The sequence below is a fragment of the Marmota monax genome, unplaced genomic scaffold, assembly GCF_021218885.2.
Source record: "Marmota monax isolate L192 unplaced genomic scaffold, Marmota_monax_Labrador192_F-V1.1 WCK01_AAM20220418_F8-fsc00040, whole genome shotgun sequence".
NCBI classification, from domain to species: Eukaryota; Metazoa; Chordata; class Mammalia; order Rodentia; family Sciuridae; genus Marmota; species Marmota monax.
Window position 1 is genome coordinate 8,983,678 of NW_026692782.1, and position 25,524 is coordinate 9,009,201.

Here is a 25,524-nt window from a genome sequence, read left to right on the forward strand (position 1 = left end):
TGAAGGGCATCTAGGTTGGCTCCACAGTTTAGCTATTGTGAATTATGCTGCTATAAACATGGATGTGGCTGTGTCCCTGTAGTATGTTGTTTTAAAGTCCTTTGGGTATAGACCGAGGAGAGGGATAGCTGGGTCAAATTATGGTTCCATTCCCAGATTTCCAAGGAATCTCCATACTGCTTTTCATATTGGCTGCACCAATTTGCAGTCCCACCAGTAGTGTCTGAGTGTACCTTTTTCCCCATATCCTCGCTAACACTTATTGTTGTTTGTTTGCATAATAGTTGTCTTTCTGACTGGAGTGAGATGAAATCTTAGAGTGGTTTTGATTTGCCTTTCTTTAATTGCTAGAGATGATGAGCATTTTTTCATGTATTTGTTGATTGATTGTACATCATCTTCTAGAAGTATCTCCAGTGTGATTCTGTCCAGAAACAAAGAGAAGACACAGTCACTTGGCAGAGGGTTTCCCAGCACTTGTTTGATTGAGTGTCCATCATGAGGGTGGGATCTGGTCATTGCTCATGGTGCAGGAGGGTCTCTCTCATGTGCCCTTGTGACAGATGAGAAAATTCATTTGTCGGATTCTTAGTGTTACCAAAGGCAAGTTCCTTTATTCAAAGCCTTCCTTTTTCTGAAATAGCGACAAAGCCATAGGTTTATGCCACCACCACGGGCATTGCCTACTCTTCCCTTCCCTTGGCCCTAGGGTGTTCAGTAAGACTGCAGCGTCCCCCACTGCCGGGTTCAGTTCATTGCTGGGTTCAGCGTCCCCCTCTGCTAGGTTCTAACAAATCTAGCAAACAATGGGGAAAGCAACAGTTTTAAGTCATTTCCAGAAGTCCCATAGCAGCTGGCCTTGGCCTTCATTAAAATGAGCACGAGGCTAGATGGAGCATTTTGCATCTCATCCTGCCCTGTGGGGATAGGAAAGAAAAGGATGACCGTGCTCAGCCTGCCTGCAGAATCCTGTTCACATTTGTTATCCTGGTGTCCCTTTTGGGTGGTCCCCTTTTGTCCTCAGGGTTTCCATTTGGACTACACATTACAGGACCACCCTAAACTCAGGTTTTGCAGTCATGGACTCTGGTTTTTGAATTCTTGTCTCTACGCAGTGCCGCTCAAGTTATTCACTTCCCTGAGCCCTGTGCCCTTGTGGTAAAATAGAGTTAATAAGAGTAGGTATTTAATGATGGAGATGGCATGGGTTTCAGCCAGTCAGCATGGACATGGTCATAGCCCTGGGCCCCCTGCCAGCCTTCATGCAGCTTTTGATTTCTGGATCAGTTGCAGGTGGGGCGGGGGCGGGGGGCTACTGGACAGGACCGAGTGATGGAGGATTCTACATGGGACATTGGGGCAGCAGCTTACGGAGGGATCTCAGTATTTCAACAACCTTGTTATTGGTAGGTATTCTGCTCATATTGCCCTGGTAGGGCCCCCCTTGTATTTATAGTCATCCCCCTTAACTGTAGGACCTGAATTTAACCAACTAGGATTGAGAAGATCTTTTAAAAATTACATCTGTACTGACCATGTGAAGACTTTTTTTTGAGTCATGATTCCCTAGACAATACAGTATAACAACTATTTATGCAGTATTTATGCTTTATTAGGTTTTATGAATAATCTAGAGAGGATTTAAAATATACCAGAGGGTGCATGGGTTCTATACAAATATTGCACCATTTTATATAAGGGACTTGAGCATCTGTGGGTTTGTCCCTTTTAAACATTTCTTTTATTTTTTCGTAGTGCTGGGGATTGAATCCAGGGCTTCACACATGCTAGGCAAGTGCTCTGAGCTATATTCTTATCCATTTATGATTTTTGTGTCCATAGGGGGTCCTAGAGTCAATCCCCCATGAAATAATGACTGTAATAGTAAATATGTTCCTGGGGCACTATAGGAGGCTGTTGATTCTCTCTGGATTCTGTTCACCCAGTAGCTTGTCTTCCCCCTGGGGAACAGAGGACACAATCCTCTCCCTCTGTCTGTCTTCCTCTCTCCCCTTTCTCTCTCTCACACAGATTCCACGAGGGTCCTCCTGAGCTGCATCTAGTCAGGGTGGAGACCAGGAGCTGACTCCCTGCAGCGCATCCTGCCTTCAGAGGGCCCGAGCTTGGCCTTCGCTGCACACTGATGCCCGAGTCTCTCCCTCCTGCACCCCTGCTAGACCTGCCACACGGGGATAAATCAGACACGAGGGCATTGTGAGCAGTCTCATGCTGTCATATAGATGGAATATTCCTGGCCACCCCACTTTTATGTCACATTTTGTAACATTGCTTCCTTAGAGGTTTTGTGTGTAGCTCCACCTCTGACTTGAGAGACCATTTCCCGGCAGAATATGGTGTGGATACTTGCCTCTGCTTGGAAGTTCTTTATGGTGTGGTACTGCGCAGGACTGATCCTCTTTTCTAGAAAAGCTGGTTAGAGAAGATGTTTTCAGGAACCTCTGAGGTGGCCACATCCCCCTGACTTCCTCCCTGGCCTCCTTACTCTCTTCCTTTCCAAAAACTCGGGGACAACCCCTGCCCATGTTTCCCATGCCCAGAGATCTTTCAGCTGACGCTGCTCCTATGCTGTGCTTTCTGCCCCTTAGTTCGGCAGCACAGTGCCTACGTGTAGTGACATTAACTGAGCCGAAGGCTGACGTTTCTTCCTCTCCAGTGATAGACTTCTCCAGAGCACACAGCCATGGCCTGCACCAGCTCTCTCCATCCTCCCTCCCGCCTGAGAGGCCTGTCCCCCTCCTGTGGCTCTGAAACTACCTTCTCCCAAGTCAGAGGCTGTTGTGATCCCCTCCTTTCCTCTCTTGGGTATCCAGTGGTGGCTTCCCCCAGTCTCCTTCTACGTTACTTAGTTATTTGGGGACCGGGATCCTCTGCCTTTTACGTTTGTTTACATGTAACCAGGGCTCTCTTTCTCCCCCTTTCCTTCTGTTCCTGATGAAGCGCAGGCTTTTCCAAGCTTCCCTCTGGACTTCATCCTCTTCGTGAACTCTGCTATGCCAGTGGCTTCGCTGATAGCATCTATAAGGTCATTCTCAAGTTCATGCTGTCTCCCGCCTTCTCAGCTCCAGAGGGAGTCCAGACGTCTACTGGATGTCTCCACAGAGATTTCTAGTAAAACAAAATGTTATCCTGCATTTCCAAACAGCTCCTTATTTTGTTCCCCAACAGATAAATGTTCTTGATAGCACTGTTTCTGGCTACCACCCTCCCGGCTGGAGCATTTCAAAGCTCTGGCATTATATTTGAATCCTTCCTTGAATCCAGCCACATGGGCCGCCTGTCCTTTGTAAAATTGTCCAACTAGAAAGTGAGTCCCTTGGGGACAGGGACTGGTCTTTCTTGTCATGAGTGCTCACTTGCCTCTCCCTCAGTGCCTGGCGTGTGTAGGTAGGTAATGAAAATTCACTAGGTAAATAGCCTAATCCTGGTCCTTTCCCCCTCAGATTCTAGGTTTCTTGCAGGAAAACAGACTCGTGTGTGGGTTTCCTCCCGGTATCCCCTGCAGCATCTAGCTCTCCTGCTTGTTCATAGTAGGAACCCAGTTTCTGCTACATGGAATGAGTGACCGAGGGCAGCCACCTTGATTGGCATCCCTCATCTTGGTAGGAAGCTGAAGGTGTTGGTAGGAGTTGGTAGGACACCCATCCTGCTAGAAGGACTTCCTCACCCTGCAGCAGCTTCAGGGAGTTGAGTGACACCCTGGAAGCTCCTCCAGTCTCTTTGCTTTCTGAGCCCCTGGAAGTGATGAGTTGGAATAGAGATCACTGTCAGTGCCGCTCTGCTGAGAGCCCAGTTTTGAACATCTGGCAAAATCTAATATTTTACATCTACTTCTCTTCCTTCTTGCTCATGAACCATTACTACTACTACTACTACTACTACTACTACTACTACTATTACTACTACTACTACTATTACTACTACTACTACTATTACTATTATTTTTACCATACTCTTAAGACTCCCCTCCTTTTGAAATTCCCAGACTCTAGTCCTCTACTTTGCCTCTCTTCTTTGCCTTCAGTCCCTAGGCACCTTTCCCTGCTCCCCTGTGATCCTAGATTTCTTTCTCCCACCTCAGAGCAAGGACTTCTTCCCCATGAGTTGTTGCTTCTGCCTGCAGCCTGTTGTGCTCTCCGGGGGCTGGGTTTGGGGAGAGACTGTGAGGGCTGTCCTAGCTGAGCTGCAGAATCTCTCAGCTCTCCCTCTTGGCCTCTCTTGGCAGACTGCCACTACCCTCTTTGGGTATCTTCTGCTGTCAAAAAAAATATTAGTAGAGAGTTACTTGGGTGAGGGTTGAGATGCGGACATCGTAAAAATATTATTAGTTGCCCCGAGTGGGTGTAATAAAAGGAGTTTTATGAAGTATGACGGCTTTCTAAGGTTAATGAACCATGAGGCATTTCCTGAAGCATCCGGAGTGCTTGGGCTGGCACTCCCCCCCCCACACAGGGCACATGGATCCATCTTCCCTCCCTTACCCGGGTACCACCGGCACTGTTGGTTCACTTGTGAAAACAGTGTCAGGGCAGTTTCCTGCTCAATGATACTTTTGAATCCTTTGGTAGAGAAGGGTATAGGAGTCTGTCCTCCACCCTACCAAGCGGCTCTGTTTAGAGCTTTCTTAGACTGCAGGCAGCATCCTTTGCCCCAGGAAGAGTAGAAAGTGCCAAAATAAAGATGGAGTCTGCCTTTGAGTAGCCTGCTTTTCTGAGGTAATGGTACAAAATAAGTCAACAACACAATGAGACTGTAACTGGAAACCTTCTTCCACTGGGTGTAAGAAGACAGTGTGGACTTCTGACCCTCACAGCATGGCTGGGCTTGGTCATGTTTCCGATGGTGCCCTCCCTCACACACTCAACACCACTGAGAAGTTTGGGGTCTTGTCTAAGAACAACTTTGGACCACACTATGATCCGAGGAGGGCCATAGACTTAGGGACTGTACCTCTTGGCTGGTCTCTAGGGTCATGCCCAGTGTGGGCATATTTCAGGAGCACAGGAACTGGAACATAATACAACCTGTGAGACCAACTGTAAGCAAGGGTTGTTTAAGTCTCTTCATCAAGTGTCACACTGCCTGGTGGTATCATCTTCTCACAAGCTGGTGTGGATCTTGAGGCAGCCGTATTAGTAAATAATAGGCTGGGTGGCAGCATTTAACCTCTATTGAACTCCTATTATGTGGCAGGCACCAGGGGAAGGACTTGGCATCCCCAGCCTGCCTACCTTGCACAGCAATTCTGTATAGTAGATGTTGGTCTCACCATTTGTAAAAGAGGAAATAGAGTCTTCAAGAGATTAGTGTGTCCAAGTCACACAGCTGGTGAGTGGCAGAGCCAGGATTTGAATGCCACTATCTAACACACCAGTGAAACCTATGAAGACACTAGAGGCCCCAAACCCTTGAGCATCTGTGTAATTTGGGGTTATAGGGACTGTACCTCTTGGCTGGTCTCTAGGGTCATGCCCAGTGTGGGCACATACTTAGACTTCGGAGGCTATGGTACCTGACAGCAACTGTTACCCTAAGGATAAGGCAAACCACAAATGCTTTTTACCATTCCTGCAAAATGGGCATGTGAAAAAACCATGGCCATAATATTTTTAAACAATTGTGACAATGCTGCTACTCTGTCACTCCTGTCATTGCTACCCATGAATGCTGCTTATTCCTGAGCAGGTTGGAAGCATTTGCTTTATTTGTCCCCCCCCCCCACACCCCCACAAAACCCTAAATACTTTACTGATTGGGGAATCATAGTGTCCCATGATTCAAGGTATTTATTCAACCCACATTTTGTCTCATTTGCAGAGAATGGCAAATCTGTCCACTGGAAACTGGGAGCGGACAAGGAAGTGTGGGTCTGGGTGATGGGCGAACACCATCTGGATAAGCCCTACGATGTGCTCTGCAGTGAGATCACTGCTGAGAGGGAGCGGCTGAGAACCGAGCAGGAAGCTGAGGAGCTCAGGTAGGAGATCCGCACGCCCCTAAGAGACTGGCTAGGTGTTAAGACGCTGCAATGATGCTTCTTGCTCACAGTGGCTTCTGAAGATTGTAAGCATCACTTTTGATCTTTCTGGAATGTTTCTGTAGATGTTCAGTGGTTCCCTTCATTCCCACAGTGCTGTCAGATCAGGTGCTGCTGATCTGCACGAGGATGTAGGTTCCGAAGCCATCAGCGGAGGCTTCACTGGGGTTGTGGTGGAGCAGTGCGGGCGCTGTGGCTGAGTGACAGGAGGTTGAGAGGCTGTTCCGATGTCAGGCCTTTGAGGAAGAAGACTGCTCAGTTGCAGGCAGCTGAGTGCTCAGGCCCTTTTGGTCATTCCACTGTACCAGGCACTGGGAATTCAAAGAGGAACAGGGAGCTTCCAGTGTAGGAGGAGGCACAGGCTGACACACCACCACCTGCAGCCGATGCAGGCCACGCTGTGAGCTGTGGTTAAGGCATAAACCAAGAATTAACCAAGCCCAGGAGGAACCTGTCCTGACCCACAGAGGAGGTGAAATCTGACCGAGCCTTGAAGGATAAGTTGAGTTTCCAGCTACAGAAGGTCAGGAAGGAAGGTGAAGGTGGAGGGCATAATCAAGATCCCCCACTTGACTTTGAACGGCTCTTTGGGGAATGAGTTCTTCTGAGTGCTTGGGATGTACCTGGGTGAGTAGAGGGAGATGGAGGGCCTTGCTCTAGGGTGCCTCGAAGGCCCCTTGGATCTTCTGTGGAGAGTGAGGCCGTTTTGAACACGCATTGGCACAACCTGGGGAACCCTGAGGCAGGCGGTGATCCCCTCTGCCAGGTGCACAGGGTGGCCTCTGGGAAGCCACCCTCTCTTGGTTGCCTTCCCCTAGCTCCGGGCAGTGGTGTTAATAGCCCAACTGAGTTGGTAAAATGGATGTTGGAATAGACGCGAGGACCTCAGTTCAGCCCCCAAAGGCTGATGACGCCATCTGCCAATCTGTGGGACATTAACACATAAATGCACAAGGGAGTATTTGCCGACTGATCAGAGCAGGGCAGTGTCCTCTTGCAGCCTGACTTCTGAACCAGGAATTGGGCAGACTTAAATTTAAATCCTGGCTATGCCACTATGTAGTCTTGGATGAATTATAAGCTTTCTTTGAGCCTCTTCTAACAAAGCAATCCTTCCTCCCTGGGTTGGTACAAGGACTTAGTTTATGTCTGTAAAGTATCTAGCAAGAGGTCTGGCAGATTATAAGCACTATAATAAGCAATCTGTTACTGTTTTTCACATAGTCTGAGTGTAGACATCTGCTTTAGACAAGCTGTCCACGTTGAAGGATGCTTTTGATAATTTCACTTTTGCTTCTCTTCAGAAAAACTCAGTCTGAAGAATTCACCAATAACTTGAAAACAAAATCACAGTGCTCTGATCCGCAAACACCAAATAACTGGAAAACACAGAATGCCTGCAAGAAAGTGGCAGAAGAGGAAGAAGTGAGGCAAGAATCCAGATCAGCACGCATCCTGGAAGAAAAGAAAACCCAGGTGAGTCTTGCGTGTTACAGATGTGCAGAATTCCCAAACTGGGGGAGATGTAGGTAGGTACTGGGGCCACTAAGATAAATGTAGCCATGCATCAGGAACTTAAACCGGCTTTCTTGGGGAAAACACCTCCCACCTTTCGGGTCCTGCTATTCATTTCACTGGGGGGATTTGTTTAGCTTCTGTTTCATGAAGAAGGAATAAAATGAGGTCTTCCAGGGTTTTCTTTCCCTGGTGTCTTCTACAATAGATGTCCTCAATTTTTTTTCTGTAGAAGTCCACATAGCAAACAATGTAGGCTTTGTGGGCCCAATAAGTGCTGTTGCAACTATACACAAATGAATGAGCATGGCTGTGTTCCAATAAAACTTTATTAACAAAGACAGACAGAGGGCCAGACTTGGTACATTTATGGTTTAAATGGTGTTCTGTTGAGTCTTTCCCTTTTTACTGCAGACTCCAAATCTCAGTGCCTCTTTGGCTTCCTTGATTCTGCCTCTGATTTCAGGGATAGTTATTTCCCCAACACAATAGAACTTTTTACTCAGAGCTGGTATGAATTCTCTTATGGCCCAGGTGGTTTAAAAAACTCAAACATAACTTGCTGCTTGGATTATAGTTTGGAAGAACAATAAAACTCAATTTAGGAAGTACTTTCTTCTGCTAGAAGTTTAATTATACTGAATGTTAACAGGGGATTTGCAGTTGTTTGATTTCTATTTAGTCCCTAGCCCTGCTTCACTGTATGCTCTTGAATTCTGTGCCACAGTCAAATGGGGATGTGGCTATCTGTTCTGACTACTTCTGGGTCCTGGTAATACTCTAATAATTAACAGCAGTCATGGGTGGTTATAACTGAGTGTCTCATTGGGTCCTCACAGCAGCAGTCTGAACAGCATATTGCCCATTTTACAGGTGAGGAAACTGAGGCCAGGTGTGGTTCAGCAACCTGTCAAAGGTCTTATTCACCCCCAGTTCTTCAGGATCCCCAGCTCATTCTGTAACTATTAGCTCATGTGTTTGATTGTCTCACTAATATGAGGAGCATGAAGATGCTTTATAAAGAGCTACAGTTGTGAGGTTCAGAATATTTAGGAGTACAAAATTCTAAAATTTGTGCCTGTCTGCGGGTCAGTTCTGGGCACTTTCCCCACATTCCCAGTGAGGCACTGGAGCCTTTCCAGGCCAGGTTGCTGTCAACATGTTTAACATCAGCCTCCCCTCAGGTAGCTTCCTTTCTGAGACCCACTTGCAAGAAGAACAAGAGCAACCACAAAAATCTCCTTCAGGAGCTTAGGGTAGGCCTGCTTAGCTTTATGCTTGAATGAGCATTTTCCTAGAGATTTTTTCAAAAGATTAAAATATAAACTAAAATAGATACCATGGTTATTATTCTTGAAGCATGTCATAAAAATTACAAGGAAGGGTGGCACTGTCCTATCCCTCAGATATCTGTCAAACTGTCATATAGAAAGAGATGGGGCAGGGGAGAAGGACACACTTGTTAGGCACAAGGAACAGGGAACTAGATGGGTGACAGGTTTTACGTTTCTGCTTTTCATCTTCCCTTGGGTCAGAGAAGATGCTCTTGGGGTCTCTGTGATGTTTGCTAAGTTTGCTCTGACAGTAGCATGCTCGAGGTGGCAGATGAGCTTTATGGCTGGTGTGAGCATTTAAGTGTGGCAGGCCATCTTCCACCAGTGTGCAGTCCACTTAGTAACACACTTATGCCTTTTATAAGCCCTGCCTGTGTTGAATAGTGTCCTCCCCAATTCATGTCCACCCAGAAACTCAGAGTGGGAGCTTATTTAGAAATAGGTCTTTGCAGATGTAATTAAGTTAAGGATCTCAAGATGAGATTGTCCCGGACTCAGGGTGGGCACTAAATCCAGTGGCAGGCGTCTTTATAAAAGAAGTGCAGATGGAGAGTTGAGAGACAGGAACACAGGGAAGAGGCCAAGTGCAGACAGGTGGAGTGCAGGTAGGCTCCACCAAGCCAAGGTCAGATGCTGGAAGAAGCAAGAAGGCTTCCCCTGGAGCACTTAGGAGGAGCGCAGCCCCTGCCGACACCTTCATGTCCCACTTAAGGCTGTGGGAGTGTGAAGAATAAGTATCTGTTGCTTTAAGCCACTAAGTTTATGGTAATTTGTTGCAGCAGCCCTGAGAAGCTAATGCAGTTCCTTTAGTACACCTTCTCAGAAATGTTTCCTCATGCGATCTTAGTTATAAAATAATGAAGCAGCAACCACTTTAGTGAGCCTTTCTGAACTATGAGACACCATTTGATTCTGCATCCTTCATCTACCACCCAGCCTACCTGTTAGGCAGAATAGTGGCACTGACATCCATCCAGACTCCTAGCCCCTGGGGATGCATTGCTTTCCATGAGAAAAGCAACTTTGCCTCTGTGGCCTTAAGATGGGAGATTACCTGGGTTCATTCCAGTGATCCCAACTGGCAGAGTCAGAGGGAGATGTGGCATAGAATAATGGCCAGAGAGATGTGATGTTGCTGGTGTTGATGGTGGAAAAAGGGGTCAAGGAAGTCAGGCAGCTTCTAGAAGATTAAAAAAGCAAGGAATCAGGTTCCCCTTCAGGTCTCCAGAAGGAACACAGCTCTGCTGAAACCTTGGTTTTAGGCTAATGTGAGATTTCCAGCCCACAGAAATGTAAGATCATAAATTTGTGTTGTTTTAAACCACCATATTTAACATAATTTGTACCATGGTCATAGAAGGCTAGTACAATTTGGTATAATTTAATAATGAACAGATGAAACAATAAGTACAAAGCACTTATTTAAATGCCTAACATATATTAGATATTTAGTTAGCTCACTTTTCTCTCCCCTCTTAATTAAACTTTTAAATTTAGGCAGTGAGGAAAGGATCCCAAGATTGATTGACTTGCTCCTTCCTTTAAAAAGTATTTTAAAGCTAGCCACGGTGGCTACAAAATACTTTTTAAAGTATTACAAGCTGTAAATCTAGATACTCAGGAGGCTAGGCAGGAGGATCACACATTTGAGGCCAACCTGAGCAATTTAGTGACACCCTATTTCAAAATAAAATAAAAAGGACTGGGGATGTAGCATAGTGGTGGAGCACCTCTGGGCTCAATCTCCAGTATTTTGAGTCCCCATTGTGTGCTAGGCCTTGAGTTGACAGTGTTGGAGTAAAAACAATTACTGCTTTCATTAACTTTATGACTGGGAGGCAGGGAGATTCTCCATGTGACAGGTTTCAAATGACATAAATGCTCCTTAGAAAGGAATAGATTTTTCAACCAAAACGTACCCTATTCCTTCAGGACTTGGGCATTGCCAGGGGGTCCAGGGTGGCCTTACTGAAGACATAAGCTTGCGATGATGACCAGAGGACCATTGGGGCCAGTGGTTCCACTCCAGTGTGAGAAAAGGCTTTGGAGGAACCATGCAGAGGGGGAGGAGAACATTGGATTAGGTGGGAGGAGGGCGAGACCAGACACAACAGGGACTGGGGACGACTTACATGTTTTAGCCCTTTTTTAAAAAGAATAATTGGAAATTGTCAGTGATTTTTGAGCAAAGGATTGGCCTGATCAGATTTGTATTTTGAACTTCTTTTCCCCCTTCATTTTTGCAGTGGTGGGGATCGAAGGTGGGGTCTCACGCATGCTAGGCTAGCTTCTTCCCCAGGCCCCAGATTTATATTTTGAAAGGAACTGAACTTTCTTGGATCACACTTGGTGTATGGACAAGGCAGCAGGCCCAAATTCCTAAGTCTGGGTCCCTGGGGAGAGGGAGACCAGCAGCCTGAAGAGGAGCCTTTGGAGGAGAAGCTGATGGGGGATGGGGGAGATGAGCTGGTTGGAGCTGCTCAGGTGGTAGTGGTGGATGGAGGCTGATGTTATACATGAGAAAAAAGCACGTTCAATCTGACTCAGAGTTCACAAAGCTTTTTCTCCTGTGGTTTCTGCATTTTACATTCATTTCACAACACTCCTGAGAAGCAAACAATGCAAGTATTAGCATTTCTTTTGTACAGATGAAGAGACAGATGTTCAAAGAGATTACATGATTCGCCTCCAAATCACAGACCTGGGTGTCCTTGATTCCACATATCTGCTTCAGTTCCCACTCATCAGAACTTTGACATATTTAAAAAAGAGCTCACTGCCTAGCCGAGACTATCTCCTTCAGAGGAGAACTCTGATGAGGAATCCAGGCTCCAGCTTTGAGTCATCTGATACATTTCCAAAATGCAATTCTGGTTCCTCAGTGAGGATTTACAAGTTTCAACTACCGTTTTTTAACTGTAATATCTAAGGAATGTTGTCTGCAGCATTCCAGTGTCATGCAAGACCTAAAACCTATCGTAAAAATCTCCAGTTTCAATTGAACTTAGTGATGACATAACCGTGGCAGGATTTAAAGAGTCATCAGTCTTCCAGGATTATAAAAAAATCTTCAAGGAAAATCAGCCATAGATTTACTAAAGTAGTCTGGTTAGATTTTTGATAAATTTTCCCATGACAGGTCATCTCTGGAAATGATCATCGTTGGCCCAGATTCTAATAAAGTACTGCAGACCTGAATCTGAAAGTCCTGTGGAGAGTGGGCAAAAGTTAGATTCAACCCAAACATCGGTGCACACTCAGCACCGCGGAAGCTTTTGTGGAAGAGCCGGTCACTTAGAGTATGCAGTGCTTTTAGTTAACCTTGGTTCCTTATATTTGTACGGAGACAGAAGAGTCCACTCTGTTCTGATCATCTCATAAAAGGATGGGGGCAGACCTGGATTCAGGGCCCTCTTTGGCCCATGTAGAGTTGGGGTAAACCCCCCAGTTTCTTCTTCATTGTCCTTCCTCTTTACCCACGGATATTTTTACCTCTTTACCCATGGCAGGCTGTTTGGAGCAGTAGTGGCTAGGGTGAGGAATTGGGCCTTTTAGATACCTGTAGCTCTGCACAGCTCTCAAAAGACAGATATGCATTGTTTCATCTCATGCTGATCATAGGAAGTGTAAAATGGATATTTTGGTCTCTGATTCGGGGAGTCGAGGACAGGGCAAGCCCAAGGTAGGGATGGAGCTGGGACTGCCCCCTTCCTTTCAGGGTCCATTTCCTTGTCTGTCAGGGAAGGACACTGCATCCATGTCTGAGTGGTCACACTGCCACTGCAGGGATCAGTTTAGTTTTGGGCCTTTTTTTTTTTCACTCTTAGTAGGATGCTTTAGTCCAAGGTGTTCATTGCTTTAAATTAAGCAGAACTTCCTCAGTAGAAAGTCGTGGAGAAAGGGAAAGAAGAAGGCGTGAGGAAGCCATAGAGAAATAGACAGGATTAAGTCTAGCTGCCTGGGGCCCACGGCCAGGCAGATTCACACGGAAGGTGGGTGGTGTTTTTCTCAGGCCACCCTTCTTGCTGGTCAGTTTCTCCCTGCATGTGCCTTGAGTCTTGAGCACAGCCTCCATGTCTGTCTCTAGGGTGAGAGGCCGAGTACACGCTGCAGGGTTTGTTACTGGGGCTAGTGGGGCAAGTCTTAGAACCTTCTGGAGCCTGTTTTCTAGTCCATTGAAATGGAAAATTAAAAATACCTGCCTTGTTTACCTCATGGGTTTTTGGGTAAAAATCACAAGAGGCAATGCATTTGGAAATGCTCTGAAAACTACAAGTCCCAGTACAAATTGGAGGAGTTGTTTTAACCTGGAACTCTGGAGGGTGGCCTCTGCTGCCTTCAGTCTGTTCACAGGGGTGAATACTTCACCACCTTGCACCGTCAGGCTGCTGTGGCAGAATCAGTCATTCCCCCAGAGAATGTTGAGGGTCCATACGGGCGATGACAGGTGTTATGGAGGGAGGCATCAGACAAGGTCTTCATCCTTAGGAGTTCAGCCCTCTGGGGAGAAGAGAAGCAGAAGCATTGACTGAGGCAGGGTTTAACCAGGTTCCAGGAGGGGATTGGGCAGCTGGTTAGGGAGGGCAGGATTGGAGAGGGGTGGGCATGTTAGAAAGAGACACCTTGGGGAAAGAATCTTTAGTCCTGGAGAGCAATCTGTCAGTGGCAAAAGTGCAGAAATTATCCTAAATTCTCCCTTAGGATGATCCAGGATAACCCCATTTTTAAGATCCATAGCTTGTAATTATCATATGCAAAATTCCTTTTTCCATGTAAGATAACATGTTCACAGGTTCTGAGGACTCAGGCATGGATATCTTCGGGGGTCTTTCTGCCTACTGTACCCCTGTAGCAATAGGCAGGGGTACAGTACAGGCTTGCCATCTCTTATCCAAAACCTCTGGGCCAAGCTGTGCTTCAGATTTCAAATGATTTCAAATTTTACAAAAGAAATGCTGTGCCTCTACTAGAAAACATATATTGATGAATACTGCAAGAGCTGAAGCAGTATTCCATAATCAAACATTACAAATAGGGTAAATAGCCCCATGTTAGTTTAAGTCCCCCTCCATTTGAGTAATATATTTTCAGAGCTTTTGAGTTTCATAATGTCAATAAAGGATTTTTTTCTTTTTTGAGTTAGTGTGATGTCATGAGAATAAGATTAAGTATAGTCACAAGAGCTCTATTTTCTTCCTGACTCTGTCTCTGCAGGGCTTTATTTTTCTCATTTACAAAATTAGAGATTTTTAAGGTGTGTATGAGCCACAGAGAACAAGTCCAGGAACTCTGTATGCCCCCACCCCAGGCAGACATCACTGATCACAGCACTCTTCATGAGAGCCAGATGTGGCCTCACATCTCTGTCAGCAGAGTGCTCCAGGCAGCCATACAGAGTCCCAAGAGCTCACTGTTGAGGTGGATCTGATGGCTGAGATGATTTCCTCATAAGTTTCCTTCTAACACTGAACATTCATATCCTAAACCGACACTCATGCCTGCAGAAGAAGAATATTATCTCATATACCACTGGCTGTTAAGTAGGGTTTCTGTCCAATTTCAATGGACAAACCACACCATGAGGTCTAGTCTTGCATATTCAAGCAGCAGTTAGGCAGGGATGCATCGGGCAAGGATGATACATTCTTTTTAAAAAAGTCTTTTGACAAGACTTTTTAAAAAAGTGTTTCTGGGAATGGAGCCCAAATGTTGTATTGTTTGGTCAAGAGGCTATCCGGTCCAGAGCTTCTTTTTGCCACAGGACCCCCATCATCCAACTCAAAAACTGTATCTTTTAGCTCTTTTGGAAAATAGCTGATTTTCTTCTATGGGGGTTCTGAGAAGCTCTTTGATCTCTGCTATGAGATTGAGAAAACTCAAGGTCTAGGCTCAGGGTTCCTTTCCACATACTCAAGATAATCTTGTCAAAAGACTTTTTAAAAAAGAATGTATTTATGTTGGTTTAAAATTTTAATTAGACTAAATAAATATCCAAAATGAAGACTGCCCAATTAAGTACCAGCTACCTGGAAGTCATGCTCCTAGCACATTAGGAGATGCATAGTCTGGGAATGGCAGGTTCAGTCCTTTTAAGCAGCACTGTGACTTGGGGCAGCATGCTACAAATAATATTCCCTCTACAAAATAAAATTCACATATTAAATTTAGCAATACTGTTTCTTTATAAAGGATGCTGAAAACATTTCTAAATATGAAAATGCTTGCCCAGTCTCACTGATGGAAACAGCAAGAATTGTCCCCTGAAGTCCTTCAATTAAAAGATGCTGTTTTATCTTGAGCCCAAGCTTGGTCTTTCTCATTTCTCAGCTGATGAGTTGGAGGCAAAAGGAGGCTGGCTGGTTTGTCTATGTTGAGGAGGATGTGGACATTACACCTCCATTGGAACCAAGTGTATGGGTTTTTTTCTGCAGAGCCATTATCCTCTATGAAATACACATCTCGTCCTTGTTTTTGGCAGGGGTGATGCAGCTCAGAAGTCTTGGAAATGATGCTCTGCTTCATATTCCCTGAGAGTGCTGTTGTTCTGGGTGGGCCACCGTGTACAGTGTTACTGGGTGCCTGTCACTGAACCGGAGGTGGCAGTCAGTTGTAGAATTCAGTTAGCATCTAGCAAAGTTCTGAGACATGGAGGTTAGGAAGCAGGTCCCATTCCCAGGTGGAGACAAATGTGATGGGAGTTCATGGGATACAGAGAAGATGGCAGGTGTTGCACGGTGTGAGCAGAATCACCCCTGCCTGGAGGAGTTGGAACCAGGAGTACCCTGCAGCTGTGGAGACGTCCTTAGGGACCCTCTGTGTGTGCATAGACTGAATGTACCCAGTGTTTCTCTCCCTCTCCTGAAAGAGAAGTGCTGAATGTGGCTGGAGAATGGCAGAGAATGCTAATTCAAAGATAAGCCCCTTTGTGTTTCTCTCCTTATATGTAATTTGTAGTCCAGGAACTCATTAATCAGGAGACCGACTGTCCTTGCCCCTGAAGGGGACCTTGAATAAAACTGTATCTGCTTACTTTAGATTTTTATCTCCAGGGAATTATTCCACTGTTTTTTTTTTTTTTTTTTTTTTTTTTTTTTTTTTAACAGAAATGGCCTTCAGAGTTGGCCACACAGCAAAACAGGAGATTAAAAGAGTTAGAACACAAACATCTGGGATTCAAAGCATTATGATAAAAAATTTAAAAAAAAAAAAAGAAAAAAGACCTTGCTCAGCTGGCAGTTAAAAAGCCCTGAGCAAGAGGCTTCTCTGTCTCATTCTCCTTAACTCAATGGAGTCAGCCTCTCCACCCCGCCATGCACACCCCCGACACAAACACATGCATACCTTTCCACACTTGCCGAGGCTTGGATACTTGCTTTTAAATCTGCTATTTCACTATAACAACTAATGATGTCAAAAACACCCTACTAAAATGTGCAGGTTCATGGTAGACCTGGCATTGAGCCTGTGATAGTTTTCACTTATATTTTTAAGTGTTGGAACTCGGCAGTATGTTCCCATTAGTAGATAGCAGTTAGGGAGCCACCTGGAAAATGATGTTAATAATGAAAATATTCACTTAGTTTATTTTTCTTTCATACTTCCCTTCCAAAGCAAACTTAAGCTTGTTATCTACTCTGAAACCAGCAGTCCCCCACAAGTTGATTTTAGTTGTTTGCTTTTAAAAAAGAGGGATTCAGAAGTAAGATCCTAAAATCAGACCATTTTAGTGAAAGAACAGAAAGGAATATGCCAAGCTGTTTTTTTTTTTTTTGGGGGGGGGGGTAGTTATTCATCTCAAAGTGCTGTTTTGTAGCAACCAAAGTTTGGGTTTCATGCAGCTTGGGCTTCGTTAAAGGGCGAAAAAAACTGTTTATGGTGACTAAGCAGAGGCCAGCGTGAAGCCTGGTGTGGAGCAGGGTGCAGATGCCCTGGGCCTGGGGTCAGTGTGCCCTTTGTGATGTTACTTGGGTCCTTTCTGCAGACGGACATATTGCCAGTCTCTGGGAAGTGGGAAAATCAGGTGCATACTTATTATAAGGAATCCCACTGGAAGCAGAATGAGATGGTTCATTTATGAAATGCAAGCCAGAATTTTGAGGATTGAGTCAGTTCTGAAGAAAGAAGGGGGTTTAATCCCCCTCCCCCCAAACTAGTGACTGTTTCCTTTGATATATATTCCCTTCCATTTGGTGTACATGAAGGAAGCATCTCAGTATTGTTTTTATGAGAGAGAAAATATTGGGTATTCCAGGTAAGAACATACAAGGAATAATTGTGCTTATTAATTCAAGAGTAGAGCTATAATCAGACTTACATAATTACTTGAGTAGCTTCCATGTCACTGTAATAGAATTTCATGGTAGCTTGTAGAATAAAATTTTAAGTAAGGTAGAATCACCAAATGATAGCAGTTTAAAAGCCATTTAATCTGTTGGGCCTTTTTAAAAACAAACAAATAATTAAGCTTAAATAAAAAGCTTAATATCAAGTAAATTAGAAGAGAGAAAACCAGATTTCTGGACTTTAGGATTGTACATGATGAAACTGGGAACTCAGCTTTGTTTGGTTATCAACTTCCTGACACACAGCTACATTGGGAGTGATATTTGCAAAGACTCACCTGTCCAATGAGGGATGGCAAGTGATATTTGCAGTGATTCACTTATCCACCTCATTAGAAGCAGCTTGCGGGGAACAAAGATAAGGAATCCTGAGTCAGGAGACTCTTGAGGTCAAGCTGAACTTTTAGAGGTCATTCATTCAACTCTCTGGGGCTGTTTCTTGACCTATGAAATGGGGATTATAGTAGCTACATGTCATTGGGCTAATGTGAGAATCAAATGAAATAATATATATGAAAGTATTTTACAAAGTATCATGTATGATATGAATATTATTTTCTATTACTATTTGCATTTAGGTTCCTTTGTCCCATTGTATCAAGACATCCTGAATCAATCAGGTTTTTAAGACTCGGAATGCTCTCTTAATGATCCTTTATTACTTTTTACTTACACTTTATAGTTTACAATTCCTTTATTTTCTTGCTTGTCTTTTTTTTCCTTTTTTCTTTTTTGGCACTGGGGATTGAACTCAGGGGCATTCAACCACTGAGCCACATCCCCAGCCCTATTTTGTATTTTATTTAGAGACAGAGTCTCACTGACTTGCTGAGTGCCTCAATGTTGCTGAGGCTGGCTTTGAACTCATGATCCTCCTGCCTCAGCCTCCCAAGCTGCTGGGATTACAGGTGTGAGCCACCATGCCTGGCTATTTTTCTTCTTTTCTATGGATGGGATGTAAGTGGCTTTTCAAACTCTTTGTTTCTGAAATGCTTTGCCTCAACTTTTCCCAGCTCTGCATTATTGCATTTTCTGGAGAGGTTGCTGTCTAGTTCTATCATTTTGTGCACTGCTTTATGGAGCTGTAGGGGAAGGTGCAATAGAAGTGAACAAATGTTCATCTAATATGACAATTTGATGCTTTAATGTGTTGAAAATAAACTCAGTAAAGACAATATATTATTTAAAGGTGTGCCTTTGAATCATGCATCATGTTTGAGTCTGATGTTCTTTTAAGTCAGAGTACCCAGTAGTCTCTGAGCATAGATTTTGCTAGGAACAATACTAGAGAAATGGGGCAAAGATTTCCTCGGGTCTCCATCGTCCTGATTCATGTTTCAGTAACATCACTATAGGGAGCACATACCGTGTTTTCAGCAAGAAAATGTATTGTCTCACTTCTCATCTTGTTAATCCATTTGCCTTAGGAAAATATTCTCTCTCTCTCTCTTTCTGTTGTTACTCTTTGTAACTTTATCAAAACACATAATTATTTTACCTCCCCTTATTTTAGAAGAAAAATGCTAGGTCCTGGTGTGCTCAAAAAACAATATTAGAGTCATCATTCAGAAATTTCCTTTTTAGTTTAAGATGGTTGGGAAGAGGATGATCTGATTATGTCAATGACCTGGTTAACAAAAGGAGTGAGTTCTAGATCACTGATTTTCAGAGTACTTGAATTCAGGTTGTCTTGATTAATAGTAGAACTAGATTGAGTATCTGTTAATCTTTGAAACGGTGTTCCATGAATTTCACGTGTGTTCATTCATTGAGCAAAATATATTGAGGCCTTACTAAGTGAGGGGCCCTCTTCTGTTTGCTGGGGATCTGGAGGCGGTGAACGATCTGGCACACTAGCTCCACATGAGGAGGTTACGATTCTAACCACCATTCTATTAAGGAACACCATGGATTTAAGACATGCAGGAGAATAGGCTGAGTAAAAACTTAGTAGTATTTTTCCAAAAATAAATTCTTGATTTTATCCTGTCAATTCATCATTTTCATCTTTAGTGCAGAAATGAAATGCCAAAATTGTTGTGTTTACTGGAGATTCTGGGTTTAGTTGAAGTTAAAGGCACTTGGCATTTGTCTGATTGCTGAACCCTACTTTGAAACAAAGCAAATATTAATTTAAAAGCCAGAATTCATGTTTTTTCAAACCAGTTTAAAAAGTGGATATACTAGGATAATCCTTCTCATAGGACACCTAATCCCTGGGGGGATGTACTTCATAACCATGTAATATGGATATTGTCAGCAGCATCTATTTGTTACTTGATTGTTTGTGTAGATTGAATTGCTGTACTTCCAACAGCATTTTGTAGTTATTTTAAAAAGACTATCTTTGGCCAATCTGGGTGGACTACACTCCTAATCTAATCGGGATTTTCATTCTTACTTGGTATCTGCAGTAGGTCCATTAGCTTCTGATGTTGTTTGCTTTCAATTTCTCTATTTTTGGGGAGCTTTGCATAAATATTAATGATGGTGTTTATTTTAAACAGAGCAAATCATGCAGACAGGCTTGCTTCAACTGTGCCTGCGTTTCAGCAGCTACTGAGGTCTCTTTGAGGTAGAAAATGGGAGGTGACTGCAGAGGCTGACGTGCATGAGAGGGCACACATGTTCTCCCTGAGAGACCCATGGGAGGAGCAAGCTTTAGGCATGGAGATGACAGAGACTGCAGTCTTCACCCTCTACCTATGGACAGGCCACCTTACCTCTTTGGAATACTATCTCCTCTGATACCTGATCTGAAGGTCAAATGATGTATTAGACCTGAAAGTGCTTGATAAGCCAAAATTATAGAGGTAGAGTGGCTTTGATTCTTCTTTTCTTTTGTGTAGCAATAACTAATGAGTGTATTCTCTGGAACTCAGCATCCTAAGGAAGCTTTGGAGAGGGCTGGGGCCCTCTCTGAGAAGGCTCTTCATCCTTCTGGGGATGCTGGGAGTGCTTAGAGGTAGTCTCCCTCTGCTCTTTCCATCATAGGCCATCACTTTTGAGCCTATTAATCTATTTTTTTAATAAAGGAAATTTCTTTTGGATGACACTACTTTTAGTCTATTCCACTGTACTGGGTGTGTTTCCTGGATTTGTAGAAAATTAGATTTAGCAGATGAAACTTTTCTATGCAAGTCGTAAGTTCTTCATAGTATTTTAACACTTTGGAATAATGGCAAATCTTACTTCACCTTGAAGAGCTGAATTAAAAAATTTTTTTTTAGTCATAGGTGAACATTGTGCCTTTATTTAAATTTATTTATTTTTTATGTGGTGCTGAGGATCGAACCCAGTGCTTCACATGTGATGGGCAAGCGCTTGACCCCTGAGCCACAACCCCAGCCTGGCCATCAGAGGCCTTTGTGACTAGTAACTGTTTGTAGAATTAGGATTAATTATACCACCAATGATGAATAAAAATCATCTCAGCAGAGAGCTTCAAATGTGCCACCCATAGCTACTGTGGCCAGTTTTATCAGATAAGATAACTAAAATTTTGAAACAAATAGACCCAAAATACAATGGACAAAACAAAATGGGAAGTTACTTTTCTCTGTTATAACAGTCTGGGCTGCATGTTCTGATTCAGGAGGGCTCAGCTCCACACAGTCATTCAGGGCCTCAACCTTCGGGGGTTCTGCTATCTTTAGGGGAAGCATGGCCACTGTTAGCATTCTGGCCCAGAGGAGCAGGTAATAGCCTGGAGGAGTGTATAAAGAAGATTTTGAGGGCCTGGATGGAAGAGGCAAATGCCAGTTATCACCTGCCTAGAGATCACTTATTTGCCTCGGGACATCTAACTTCTGGGGCAGTTGGGAAATGCAGTGTGGCTGAGTAGCCATATGTCCAGCTGCTGTGAATACAGAACATGATTAGGAGAGCTGGCAGTCTGTGCCACACGGGTTTATTCCATGGCATGGTAATGACCCTGCAGTATCCTTATGAATATCAGCATTGACCTTTTGATGAAAATTTGCTGACAATTTCTAATCTGTGCCAAAATTTAAGAACGAATCCTCAGAAACAAGTCATGTAAGTCACAGTCATGTGGCTTGGGGGGTGGCTGTTTGGGGCAATACAGAGCATGTAGCTACTCATGCTGGGACTTGGCTTGGGCTCTGCACTCAGGCCAGGGACAGGAACAGGGCCATGAGGTATTAAGAGCAGTCTATTGTGATTTGTCAGCTCACTCACAGTGCCAGAGGGGTCAGCACATGGTGGGAAGGAAAGATGCTGGAGAATTCAAGCAATGGATCTGGAAAGTTGCCTCTTGGGAAATCCATCTAGAGCCCCAGAAACCTAGATACTGGATAGCCAGGGCAGGGAAGTGAGGTGGCATGTGAGCCAGGTAGGGCAGTTGGCAGGGCTCCGTGGCAGCAAACTGGTGCTCCCCACACATCTCCGGTCCTGGAGGGGCAAGGCATCCTGCAATTCTGTGCCATGGACAAAGGCACTCCTTTCTTTTGTCTGAACTAAAGCAGAGGATGGGATACAGAGATGGAGCAAGAAGAGGATTTAAATTACGGAGTAAAGTTTTGTCTAGAAATCATCTCCGGTTCCCCAGGGCCAGATGGGAGCAAGACACACCAAACTATCAGCTTCTGGCTCATGGGGCAGGGGGATGCTACGCCCTATGGGGGAGGGGGATGCTAAGGGAGGCCTCCTGTGCTCAGTGCTAGTCAAGATTGGCTCAGAAACTCAGGTGCCACTGGAAGGGAAACTGGTGTCAGGTTGGGGGTTGCATTAGTGAACAATGACACCAGGGACACATTGACAGATTAGCTTCTGAAATTGCATTGCAGCTCTAAATGCTATAAAAATGTATTTCCTTTAATTTTTAGTCATCCTGCAGTTCATCAAGAAATATTCAACAAATGTTGGCAGATTCTATCAATCGTATGAAGGCATATGGATTCTACCAGGTAAAAGACTTACATTCTGTCTTCAGGGAGCTCAGCGCATAGCCATTTCCACTAATGTTTCACAAATTAGTTAATTAGTCTCATGCAGGAGTGAAATTAAGCAACAGAATGTGAAATCTGTCTTGAAAGCTGCACACACAGCTATTCATCTTTCCCTCGTTTAATCCCGAATTGGGAACGTGTTGAATGTCATGGAAAGAACAGATGCCAAGATGTATCTGCTGAACCAGTCACGGATGAGCCAAGGCAGAGGCGATATCCTGGGCTGCTGCGAACACAGGAGGGTGGGAGGGGGGGACAGATTTCAGAGCGTGATAAATGGCGCGCCACCCTTGGCAGCAGCAGTGAATTCCAGTGCAGTCACTGGTGTGCTCCTTGTTTCTGTGAGCCTGGCTCTGGAGGAAGAGCAGAGTCTTGTGCTGTCCCTGTTCACTGAGCCAGGAACCCCCGCAGGCACTAGATTACTCCCCATCGTCTAGAAGCGACATTCTCCCTCCTGACCAAACTCCACATTGCCCATCACGCTTCATTGTGAACAGACCATACATTGCTCAGAATAAATGAGGCGTAGATTGGCATTTGGAAACTGAAGTAGAATTTGACCCACAGATAGTCTGAAAAAGCAGGGTAAGATACCAGCCTATGAAGGAAAGTTACCAAATTGCCCAGGCCTGAGAGATTGGGCTGCGGAGGAGGCTGCCCAGGCCTGTGTTCCTAGGGACTGTGTGATCAGTTCCCTGATCCCTCTACAGGACAGGCATGAACTTGGAGAGCTCAAAGTTTTGAGACTTCAAGAAGTCATGATGAGGGGCTGGGGTTGTGGCTCAGTGGTAGAGCGCTTGCCTACCATGTGTGAGGCACTGGGTTCGATTCTCAGCACTGCATATAAATAAATGAATAAAATAAAGGTCTATTGATGTCTAAAAAAAGTTGTGATTAATTTTTGGAATTCTGATCCCTGCATGCATAACAATGAAGTAATACAATTGGTGCTCTGTATCCATGGGTTCTGCACTTGTGGATTCAACCAACTATGCATCAGAAATATTTGGAAAAAAATTGCATCTTTGTTGAACATATACAGACTGATTTTTTTTTTCCTCACTATTCCTTAAATAATGCATTATAGCAACTGTTGACATTGCATTAGATATTATAAGAAGTGGTTTAAAGTGTACAGGAGCATGTGTGTAGGTTGTATGCGAATACTAGGCTATTTTACATAAGGGACTTAAGTATCCAGAGATATTGGTACTCACTGGGAGTTCTGGGATCAGTCTCTAGGGGTACTGAGAGATGACTCTGTGCACCCTTAACCAAAACAGCTGCAGTAAAGAAGTTTTCAGTAGCACTGCCCAGATGACATTACATCATCTTAAATGATGACAGTTGAGAAAGGCAAAGAATCCTTGTATTCATTCAACATTTATTGAGTACCTACTGTGTGCTAGGCACTGGTGTGGAAATTGGGGACGCATTCTATGAACAAATTAGATAAAATCCTTGCCCTTGGGGAACTTGTATTTTGAATGGAGGGCACACATGTTGAATTGCTGATGTCAGGTCACCCTGTGGGTAAGGAAATACCGCAGGATGCAGTCCCTGAGACATGCTGGTGGGGTCAAGCTGTTATTTTTGAGAGGAGGTCAGAGAAGGTGGCACTGGAGCTGAGACCTGAAGGAACAAGGGAGGGCTCCATGTGGGTGAGTGTCTGGGGGAAGCGTGTTCGGGGCAGAGGGAGCTGCAGGGATAAAGGCACTGAGGTCACACTGCACTTGACCTGGCTAAGGAGTGGCAGAGAACTGGAGAGAAAGTGAGCAGGCCCGCTTCCCAAGTTTCTCTGGAACAAGGGTAATGAATGGCAGCGTCCTGCTGTTAGAGTAACTCAGATGAGTTTTGAAGTCTTCTGGCTGCTTTGAAGAAATAGAGGGGTCAGGGCCAGACCTCATCTGCTGTTAGTCTGTGAACTGGCTCATTTTGTCTCCTTCCCCGCTGTGCCTGTGTAAGTGTGGTGCAGGTAATAAAGGAGACTTACTAAACACAGCATCTCTGTCACCTGAGTGTCACCTATCAACCAAGTGCTACCTGTGCTTATTAGTCACTTAATAATTTTCCTTCAGGGTTCTCATGTCTTTGACTTCTTGCTTATCCTAAGCAACAATATCCGTGACAATCCTGATTGGATGTTGGAATCATGTTTCTAGTTACTTAGAAATAAATACATATGCATGTGAAAGAAGAACAGAGCTCTTCACCTTGGGTTTTTTTTTTTTTCCTGTTTGAGTTTGGAAGTGGCTGGCAGCACTTATTTATGTATTTCAGTCTTGTAAACAGCTTCAGTTCAGGATGGCAAATTTTAACAGTCATTGCAAACATCAAAAGCGGTTCCTTGGTTTTTATAATGCATGTATTGGCAAACAAAAGGAGCTTAGCTCGAGGCAGGAAAATAATGTAAGAAAATAAAACAGTAGATGGACAACTTTAGTCACATCTGAAGTGCAGTTTATGAATTGTCACTACATTAACGGTGCTTTACGACTTCCCAGAGTGATCAAAAACAAGTTTCTCAACATCAAGGTTTATGTATATTTTAGTTGTGGAGCAAGAATTTTGCAGAAAGGAGATCTTTTTTTCTTTCTAGAATCTACCCCTTGTGATGGAGAAGGAAGCTGGGGAACAGGAGGAGGGAACAGTCCTCTCTGGCCTGTTCAGCCTGCTTTATTACTTAGTTAACTGAGGCTTCATTAGTTCACCAAAGTTGTAAATTCAGTTGTATTACGAGCACTCAGAAGGCCGCATCCAGATAATCAAAATAAAAAAAAAATACTTTCTAGGTCTTAGTGATTTGGTTTGTTCATTTCTCTTTAGTTTAAAATGAATTCCCTTGATGACACATCAGGCCTCGGAATAGCGTACTTAAAAATGGTGAAGAGAGTAAATTTGTCATGTGTGTTTTATCACAATGAAAAAAAATGAATCCCCTTTTTAGAGAAATACTAACATTTATTTTGCGTTTTCCCTTCTCCAAGGATGCTTTTAAAAATATCTGTCTGTTTTTTAAATAACAACAAAAATATTCCTAAAATGACATTTTGGAATGTGGTTCGAGGACAGGTGAACACCCAGTGACGTTGCTCCGGGAATGTGCAGTTATTCTGTGGAAACTGTCAGCCACTGTAAAGTGGTGTTTACTGTGGTTTCCATGAAATAGTGTGTTTGTTTTAGGGAAATATATTTGGAGCAACTAAGTGCTATGCCTGAAAGAAAAGACTGTTTATTGAAAGTGTGTGTGTGTGTGTGTGTGTGTGTCTGTCTGTCTGTCTCTCTTTCTCTCACTGGGGATTGAACAC

General features: G+C 44.0%; 1 protein-coding gene across 4 annotated transcripts in view; it reads left to right on the plus strand.

Annotated features, from left to right (window-relative positions):
* The window catches only part of Sh2d4a (SH2 domain containing 4A), a 62,134-nt gene that overhangs the window by 8,552 nt on the left and 28,058 nt on the right, over positions 1-25,524 (plus strand). For 3 of the 4 annotated variants that reach the window (XM_046447653.2, XM_046447655.2, XM_046447654.2), the window contains exons 3-5: positions 5,836-5,995; positions 7,360-7,531; positions 22,094-22,174. In XM_046447653.2, the coding sequence (XP_046303609.1) occupies positions 5,836-5,995; positions 7,360-7,531; positions 22,094-22,174 (413 nt within the window). The remainder of the gene's footprint in view (positions 1-5,835; positions 5,996-7,359; positions 7,532-22,093; positions 22,175-25,524) is intronic. The other variant, XM_046447658.2, reaches the window with a different exon arrangement.